This window comes from Salmo salar, chromosome ssa18 (assembly GCF_905237065.1).
Source record: "Salmo salar chromosome ssa18, Ssal_v3.1, whole genome shotgun sequence".
Taxonomy (NCBI): domain Eukaryota; kingdom Metazoa; phylum Chordata; class Actinopteri; order Salmoniformes; family Salmonidae; genus Salmo; species Salmo salar.
In genome coordinates, this window is record NC_059459.1 from 15,224,536 (window position 1) to 15,234,952 (window position 10,417).

General features: G+C 37.7%; 1 protein-coding gene across 2 annotated transcripts; it reads right to left on the bottom strand.

The window, feature by feature from the left end:
* Positions 1-243: 243 nt before the first annotated feature.
* Positions 244-9,739, bottom strand: vax1 (ventral anterior homeobox 1). Of its 2 annotated transcripts, XM_014154475.2 has the most exons (4): positions 9,095-9,739; positions 8,732-8,985; positions 6,323-6,510; positions 244-2,385 (listed from the first exon to the last, which is right to left on the bottom strand). In XM_014154475.2, exons 2-4 carry the CDS (start codon positions 8,946-8,948, stop codon positions 1,846-1,848), a joined length of 945 nt encoding a protein of 314 aa, XP_014009950.2. In that variant the 5' UTR covers positions 8,949-8,985; positions 9,095-9,739; the 3' UTR covers positions 244-1,845. The 2 variants fall into 2 exon arrangements, with proteins under 2 accessions (XP_014009950.2, XP_014009949.2); XM_014154474.2 differs by having other exon boundaries at positions 8,732-9,739.
* Between the last annotated feature and the right edge of the window lie 678 nt (positions 9,740-10,417).

Genomic DNA, 10,417 nt, shown 5'->3' on the forward strand with positions numbered 1-10,417 from the left:
AACACGTATGCTACTGTTGAACACAATCCTGGTTACCAGCTTAGGGGGACTAATTCAATAACTGAAATTTCCTTCCCCTTGTGTCAGCATTTCCTTTATAGTGCTGTGTGAGTTCACCATACGCTGAGTAGGCTACAGGAAGTAGCATTGCAACCCAAAATAATACACAAGAAGGTCTCTGCATAGGGCATAACACCTCATTTGAATACCAACAAAATATGAAATAAATTGCTATTCAACCCATTGTCAATGAAGGTACATCATGGCCTTTTTATCATAACTGGATTATCATCAAGACGAATCCATGAAAGAAATTGAAAAAACACACATGGCTTTTTTGGTAGCCATATATATATATATAATATATATCCACACTCGTACCACACATTTCACAAAGTTCAAGATATTTCACAACAACAGCACCAAAGAGCTTTGATTGATTTATCACCCCCCTCTTTTACATTCATTCATTCATTATTTTGCAGATATACTAATCATCTATTAATTACAGACGTGAATAATTTACAATAAAATAACAATTTTAGGTACAATTCTCATTTTCTTTCTTTTCTTTTCTACTACAGTAATTTCACTCAGTCACCTCATGCTCATTTCCCTCCAAACCTTCCGCCATGGTGACTGATCTTAAAACATTTCACATGAGAAAAGTTATTGTCTTAAAGATTGAAAAACCTTCTGCACCGTTTTCAATCATGTTGCATCAAGCTCAATTCTGTATATCCAACTATGCAAGCAGCTTTCTGAAGTTGAAAAGCTTTCCCAGAACCCTTTCCTCCATCGTCTCTTTTCCCCACCCCACATTCCCAAGCTTCACTCCAACTCTTATCTGTACATGTAAATCTGGACTACCACTCTAATATTATTAAAATCACAGACGAAAAAGTGGAATACTGCATCTTTAAAACATGAAAGTCACAAATTTAGACTGTGTTAAAAATCATATTGGGAAAACCCTCACAGAACCATTTAGAAAACAACTAACACAGAACCATTTAACTATGACAACATTTTTCTTTAGTTTGTTTTGGGCCAAAAATAAAAACAAATACAAACTGGTATAAAAGACTGTTATTGTAGCTTTATATTGGAAAACTGCATATGTAAATGGCATTTGCATGTTAAATACCTGTGTTCCTCATAAGTATCTGCAAATGGAAAAAGAGACCTGCGATATTTACGTAAACAGAAATGTCATATTTGACAAAGGGCCGAATTAACTCCAAGTTCACCAGGCCGTCCTGAACTGACTGTCTGTCACCTGAATTGCACAAGCTGTAGTGCTTGATAACTCTAAGTCTACACACTGTGACACAAGTCTACCCAAAACAAGTAAATAATAAAACACAAAATCGAAAAAGGTACCATCATGTTACACCCTTGGCCAACCACTCAAAAGCTTTGTATGTAATGTGTCAATTACCTCCAGTAGCTAAACATTTGTGATGTGTTACCCAAACATAAACAGACTCATTTCCTGTGCTTTTTTTGGGATTACTATTGCAGATAAATAAATGTGAGAAAATGTGGCAAAAAAATTAAATGCTGCTCCTTAGTAATCTCATGGATATTTGTTCCTCTGATCATTTGTATTGAAATTCAGAACTTGGAGATTCAATTTTAATTTAGTGCATAAGTAAGAATGAAAATGTATACATGTGTATGTTTTTGTTTTCCTCCCTCTGAGAGGCATCAAATGTTCAGTTGGATTTACATGAACAACAACCACAACACAAACAGGACAGAAGAGGGTGAAACAAACAAACTAAACCAAGACAATAAAAAACAAGGAGAACAACAAAACAAATCAAAATCCTTTGAGAAACATCATTCCAAAACGTTTTTGTCCACACTCTCCTTGCCATTGGTCCGTGAGTAAGGTTCAAAAGCAGAAGAGCTCAGATAGCGGGCAGACAGTTCCTGCAGGTTCCCGGCCAGGGAGCCGGCCATGGAGAGCGGGTTGGAGGACATGCGGGTGGCCACGCTGCCAAGCAGAGAGGGCATGGGGAAGCTGAACAGGCCGTGAGCTGATGGGGAGCTCTGGAGGCCTGCCACCGTCCCTGAGCTCGTCACTATAGGTAGAGGGGGACTGCCGCCGGCCGTCCCAGAGCTGGCACCACTGCTGCTGCTGCTGCTTCCGTTGCTGGCCATGCCCATGGAGGGTCCTCGCAGGGCGGCACCCAGGGTGCCGTTGCCACAGTGCTGCAGGAGCCCCGGCAGGCCTGGTGGCGTGAGGAGCCGGCCCTGCTCCAGAAGTCTCAATACACTGCAGGTGGCCGCCGTCTCCGACACCACCGAGCGCAGCTCTGAATCTTTGCCCTGGTCCTTCTTCTGCTTCGTGCGTCGGTTCTGGAACCAAACTTTAACCTTGAGGGGAGGACAAAAAACCGCTCCAAAATCAGCCAGAAAATAAGCAGTAGAGACCTTCAGCAACAGGGCCTATTTGCAAAAGCCAAATTAATATACTTTGGTTAATATGTATTATTTTCTAATATCTGTAGGCATTTACTGCAACACCAATGTTTGCAGAAAATGACTGAATAATTTGGATTGTTGTAAATAATTACTAATTCCCTTGTGATCTCAGTATAGGTCACTTTGATGTCCACATGAATTGAATTGAGATAGTAATAACATTGGTAGCACGATCAGGGACTTAGACCAGGGGGCCCGGCTTCTACCCCTTGACAGATTTAGTAGCTAATTTACAAAAATACGGATTAAATCAAAACCTAATGCCTTATAAATATTTACATATCAATGTCACATTAATGGATGTTATCAGAGTCACACATATACAATACAGTACTGTTTGGTCTAAACTGGTCTAAACTTGAACAAAACTTTCTGTAACGGAAGGCATAAATTACTTTATAACATATTTTTCTTCTAGTGAAATGCAGACTGTAAGATAAAGTAGCTAGAAATTTATAAAATGTATTTCCATGACCTTAGACATTTTATGAAAATTAAAAATAATTAATGAACTCAAAGACATGAAAGTAACAAAAGCAGGGTCAGATAGTAATGAGTATATATGTATGTGTGGTTGAAGTATACTGTAACAAGGACATGAGTATAACAAAGTAAAGTGTGCATACAGATAAAAATGGCTATTGTATTCCCATTCATGTGGATAAAGAAAAAACGTGTTTGTGAAGAGGCCATTTTGACGCTGAAGAAGTAATGTTACTGCATTTGTATTGCACATGTTTGATAATCATTCAACAATGAAAACAGACCTCTCTTTTCCCATTTGCATTTCATATATTTCTATTTTAAATATTCTATTCCTTTTCCAAAAAGGATAATAGGAGTTAGTATTTTTGTTGTTGTTGCAGTTTTCTTCATGTATTTCCCAACCTCTATCAAGTCTGTGGCAATTAAACCTGATTGCTTTCATACGGATCATAATTACAGTGAATGTGTCTCAATCAATGAGCCTCCAGCTACAGTACCTCAAACTGCAGCTACTTCAATCACATCTGAATGGCATGTTTTCCTCCATGTAGTTGTTGTAGATAAACAACTCAGTAATTCTCAAGGTTAGTTGGTCAATCGCAAATCTATTTTACACTCTGGAAGTAAGGAATTACATTATTACCATATTCCCTCATGTTATAAGAATATCCTAAATTATTGATGAACATCTTTTATCTGAGAGGATACATTTTCAACAAGGTCCAACGAGGGGCTCTGAAGCCAGCAACCCAAACAAAGATGATTAGGTGTGCACACTTCAGCATATGGATGTCGTTTCTTAATGTAACACCCCAAGAGTGCATTGGAACAAAATGTTAATTTCATGATGCCATCATTAGAGACCACTTCATCAACGAATGAAGGAGACATTTGAAGATTTAATGCAATCAAGGAGCATGGCGGCGTGCAACATTTAATGTTGCATGTGAAAATACATTAAGAAATGCAAGCCTATTGTCCTCCCTATGAATGGGGACCAAAGGGCTGTGTGAAGTCTAAAGCACCATTATTCCATTCTAAAAACCACCAAAGAATTCTGAATTCATTGTGTGCTGACATGGTAAACTACATGAATACTGTAGCTGAATACAAAATAAAAGCATCAAATGTATTGGTCAGGAAAACATTTATTTATCATTGTAAAATGTATGGGGAATTTCTACTTTAGTGTGTGTATGTGTGTATATATATATTATATTATATATATATATATATATATATATATATATATATATATATATATATATATATATATATATGTGTGTGTGTGTGTGTGTGTGTGTGTGTGTGTGTGTATATATATATAAATACACAAATATAAAAGTGTATATATATATATATATATATATATATATACACACACACACACACACACACACACACACACACACACACACACACACACACACACACACACACACTAAAGTAGAAATTCCCCGAGATCAATATTAATATTTCTTGTAATGATCAGAAATGTGTGACAGAAACACGTGTCGATGCTGTGACTCAGAAAATAACATTGCATAATGCTCCAGTCTGACCTCTGTTCAAAGTCAAGCTTGTTTAGGCCCACTGAAACATTCATGAGGTACGTAATAAACATATAAGGTAAATGTGGCTGACTATGCCATTAGCCAGCTTGCAAGATAAACTAAGAAATTAAATTGTGCTACAAATATTTTGGACTAAGCTCTGAAGCAGAGAGCAAGATTTCCCTGAAGTGAAAATTATAAATTGGAGGGTGACTAAGCTTGGTATCTCGTCGAGAATGAGCAGACAAGTGCAAATACAGTTCACCCACAGTGGGCGCAGTGTGACCTTTCCCTGACCCCACAGCTTAGCATGAGGTGAAAGCACTTTTTTCTTTTTTTTAAGGCCTGTGGACAAGAAACATACTGTTTCTGCACTGAAAATGAGCCTCCTTAATGCAACAATTTAGGCTAACAAGGTTCTAGAATTTGTTGGGATAGCAGTGATATGAGATGCATAGTTCACTAGGCTAAATACAATGAAAGAGATTTGATTTGATTTGAGTTTTGTATAGGATCATAACTTAACAATACTATTGCTAGAGCTATATGATCAGTGAAGCAGTCTGCCTTTTTCTAAATGATCTTTAACTAATCAGTCAGCTAAATAAAAAATGCCAGGGTTATAGTAAAACTTGTAAAGATTGTATTGGAATGGGATATGCTTACAGAAGTATGATGGCAATATAGAAAGCATTGCGTAAGTGAGATAAGTGTGTGTAATCATACACTCTATTTTTCTCATTTGAGATAAGATTTTGAAATACATAAGGGTCGTTCCACGAATAGAGTGCCCTTTATGTCCTTGTGAGATTATCTGTGTACATTTTGATAAACGACTAAATACTCCAGTAGTAGTGTTTTCATGTTTGTCCGACTTCTAGGAAGATTGTAACCCACTTAATTTATTTTTATTTTATTTAGCTAGGCAAGTCAGTTAAGAACAAATTCTTATTTTCAATGACGGCCTAGGAACAATGGGTTAACTGCCTTGTTCAGGAGCAGAACGACAGATTTTTACCTTATCAGCTCGGGGATTTGATTTGGCAACCTTTCGGTTACTGGCCCAATGCTCTAACCACTAGGCCTCCTGCCACCCCTTAACCCCAAGATTTCGCCAAGTTTTCACCATCATTGTAAAGCCCTAGTTCTTTTGTTGCTTTGAAAAAGTAACTTCTGAAGATTATTATTTATTTATTGTGATTTAGTGATTAATATTAAACATCTAACATTGAACATCTAATAGTCAAATAATATTGTAAAAGCAGGTGAGCTGGTTCTACTCCTTTTGGCCATTTTCTGGGGTTTTGTGGTAGAAAATGAGTGCAACGAGCATAACATGTCACGCCTGTTAGACTAGATCGATAGGCTAGCAAAATTTTTTGGAAAGCTTGCATTCAATTGCCCCTCCCTGTTGTACACAACAAGCTTCCATTTCCCCTGTCTCAAGGGGAGTTATGGCTGACTTAAGATGAAATCGTCAACTTTGTTACGGTCAACCCTGTTACGGTCAGTCCTATTACTTTAATTGCCACTTTTATAGTCTTTTTTATTTTACTTAACCTCTTGACATGGGAAAACATTTTTATGAAGTTGAACAAGTGCTCTTTATGAAAGAATGTTAAAATGGGGTGAAAAAAACAGTTATTTTTTACAAATTTACACTACCCAAAATGCACTCTATTCGTGGAATGACCCATAACATATCTATGATAACACAGAATGTGGATTTGGTATTTATTTACTGATGGCCAGAGTGAAATAGGTACATGTATTGTGTTGCTTGAATTTACCTGCGTTTCAGATAGATTTAGCTGGCGGGCCAGTTCTGTCCGTTCCCTCCCAACCACATACTGGCACCTCTGGAACTCCATCTCCAGACGATAGAGTTGCTCTGCAGTGAAAGAGGTCCGGGTTCGTTTGGGACGGTCCAAATCCAGTCCCTTTGGCAGAATGATCTCTCGGATAGACCCTTTCGCATCTACAAAAAAAGAAGAAGTGACCATTGAAGTTTTGTCAATGATAACTATATTCAAAATGTAGAAACACTTTTGGCTCATCATTATCACAACATCAGAATGACCATTCTTCATTTTTAGTAATGTGTGTAGGCCTTCTGTTGTCCATGAAATGACCGATTACCGTCAATGAAAGACTTAGGTCTTGTTGCAGTGCACGGCATAAAGCTATATGAAGATATCGAGGATGATTTCATGTTTGCAAAATTGAAAAATTAACCATCCAGGTAAGCACATGAATATGGTGCGTTATTTATATGAATGCATCACCTGCACAACATCAACCACAGTAATATGCATAACTTAAATGAATCCACTGACATTTTCCCAGCCAACTAGTGTACTTTCCAAACATACTAGGGGATAACCTCAACCACATTAAAAGCAGTCAAAAATAACAATTAATTTATTTGAAAAAGTACCGTTTACAGAAGAAAGTTGATCAAAAATACAAAACAAATACAAAATACAATGATACATTTTTTTTTTCATTGTGATCATTTCCTTTGGTCAACCCATTTAATTGCATCAATACTCCAGTCTAGATGATCATATTTTAGCATCTCAATCAGTACTCTCTCCTAAATAGTAAACTAACCTCAAAATAGTTGTTTTCCCTATAGTTTTCTACAATCAAAATGTAATGTGTAATTAAAAAGTTGTACTTTTGTCATGTAAACGGAAAATAATTAAAGGATATACCTTTAGATAATGTGATATTAATTGTATAACTGTACGAGCTTTTAATGACTTAATAAAAAGAGAGAAATGAGGAAAGATAATAAGGAAAAGGTTTTTTCTTAACAATTTACTCAATGAACTAAAAGGAATTATTACTTTTTAAATTGTGATTATTTCTCCCATCATCTAAAAGCAGCAAAAGATAACCTGAAAGCATAAACATTTATGTTTGAATTTAGTTGTCATTTCGTTGCTAAATTATTTCCATAACAATTAGCAAGGATATATTCATGTTTTCAAACAAACAGTCTCCATGTTTGACCAACTGTGTTAAACAGATTAAATAAATGATGTGTGCTTATTCTGCTACAATTTAGCCCTGAGGTCAGATGACACTCAGTAAGAGTACTTAAACAACATAACAATTAACTAATTTCTTTGTATTAACTGCATATGAAATACCTTATATTATTTAGAACAAGATGATGTAAGCAAATGCATTTTACGTCCATTATTATTACTTATTCATCATCTGTTTCAGAATAAGATAAGATAGTGAAAACCTGTTTATCTTATGATTTGAAACTTCTGTGAATATTGCTTTCAAATGAAATAGTATTTTCATGGAGAGAGATTATATAAAGTAGCATGAAATTCATTCTTAATTTTAAAACCAAATGTACAGTACTTAATATCTTAAATAGATGTGATTCTAGAAGTGTGCTGTATAATTCAATTTCAGAAGAAACAAAATTGTTGTGAATGCAAACCATTTTGATAGGAGTATATCACAGGGGTAAAATTCGTAACATTCAAAATTCATAAAAATGTGCAGATAGTACATTTTTACAAAAGTGCAAAAAAAATGTATGTTTGTATTTACTTTAAATTCAAAATGGTTTAAGAAAAAAGCCAAAAATACTTTTACAATGACTAAAACTACCATGAGACAGATAAGAGTGGGGGTGTGTGTTTTTTATTTTTTTCTTCTTTTGCATAATGTTGCACTCTCACCCGAGAATGCCCCGGAAGCTGCAAAAGGGACTATAGCGCATTGTTAACTGATAGTGCCTAATATCCTGTGCTTTTTCTGAAAATGAACGAGTGATAAAAACAACAAAATAAACCAAATAGCACTCGGGAGAAATTTGCTGCTTTGTGTCAAATATATAAAGTCGAATGAATAAGTTTAACGATTCTAATGGTTGAAAAATGTTTGCGATCCAATAGCTCAAATATATTGTACATACAGTATACAAACAGAGCATTTGGTTGGGGACAATGTAGCAGTATGTCTGTGAAACCAAAAGCTATTTCTATGCTTCTTGAGTCTACACAAAGCCAATACCAGAATCCCATATCCAAAACACCCGTCTGGCAATTCAGCATATCTCACATAGCAAATGATCTTATTTCATCCTGTGGATACATATAAAGTAAAGCAATGAGCAAACAGAGTCCATACACTGCAACAGGAGTAAATATGAGTGGAAATCCTCTCACCTCGGACAAGTATTCTCCGGCAGTAGTCCGGGTCCCCCGTGCTCCCCCGGTTTTTCTCACAGCTTTCCACCGTCCCAGATGGCGAGAAGGACTCCTGCTGATCCTTTAGGAAGGTTTTGGAAAGGTTTCCCTGGGAATCCTTGCCGTCTTTCCCATCCTTTATGCCGTTCTTCAGCCCCATCCCTGGTTCAGGCTCTTGGTTGTATCTGACCTCCATACTAACTTATCCTCTTCAATGTTTCTTTCTTTTTTTCCTTTGTCAGGTGAAAAAAACAGTGATTACAGAGAGTATTGCACGTTGTGTTGTCTCAACAGAGTGGCTTTGTTTTAAAACAGCACCTTTTAGACCAGAGAGTCACCTACCTAATGTTCGGGGAACGCTTGCCTCACCTGCCAAGGTGCCCTATTATCGTTGTCCAACTCACTTGCCCAATGATCATGGACTTATCACTGAAACTCAACAGCTTTGTTACATACACATCAGGCTGATAGATGATCTCCAAATAATCAGAGCCATGGACCGACGCACGCTCACTGTTTCAATTGATTACGGTAATTTTGCTGCCTCCACATTTGCGTAGCCTCATGAATACACTAAATTGTTTGGGAAATATATCAGGTCCTAATGGAGGGGTTTGCTCGCTCCGTCCCTCTCTGTCAGCCAGCTCTCAGCCAGGGAATCAAGAGAAATGATTGGTCTCACTTTGCAAAAAAGCCTTCCAGAGCACACAGACACAATCACAGGGGTACGACACTTCCAGAAAAGTTCCCAGGCACTTCATTCTTCGATCCCCAAAACATGGCCAGCCATTTTCAACATTTCTCCGTTGTGGGTTGTCTGGCCACGATGGCTAACTTTAATCGCATTTACTGTGTCTTTCGCCAATGATCGTCCCTCTGCAACATACAGCTCTCACCGCTATAGTGCTATCCCAGGCGAGTGGGAGGGAGAGAGGGATAGAGAGAGAGAGAGAGAGAGATATAGAGAGAGAGAGAGAGAGAGAGAAAGTGAGAGCGAGATGAGAGATAGAGAACAAGAGAGAACGATGAGAACGAGAGAGACTGAGATAGAGAGAATAAAGGCGAGGCGGAGAGACAGAGAATACAGAAAAAAGTGAATCCACCCCAATTTAAATTTGTACTGGCCACGACAGCTGATTCACAAAAATCACACGGCTCTGCTTCACAGGAACCGTGTTAAAGTTTCCTGTGTTGACTCACGTCACTCAGCACGACAAACAACAGCACGAAGAGTAGCCCACAGGTCCTTGTCATTAACGCTGCGTCGCCACCATTCATATATATGCACCACAGAAGCAGTCTGTTGCACTAATACAATCTTAACCTGCACGATCTGAAAAACACAAAAATGGGACAAAACTTGTCATTAGTGCCTACACTAACACCCCTGGAACGGCCCTCCTCTCCAGCACTCTCCTTCCACCCCGCTACCCACCCACCAACTTTTAGATATTTTCATTGTCAGAGCAACAATATCTCAGGGAACAGCAGTTGCCAGTAATCCAATAAGACCATTGATTAGGCTACAATGATTCAATTCAAACCAATGGCCTTGTGCAAGGAACATTCTCCGGCCCTTCTCGTCACCTTGTGGGGCCAGAAGCCCTCTTCAAGCTGCCCCCCTCCCTGAACACCATTCATTCCTTTATGGGAAACAGAGAGGAA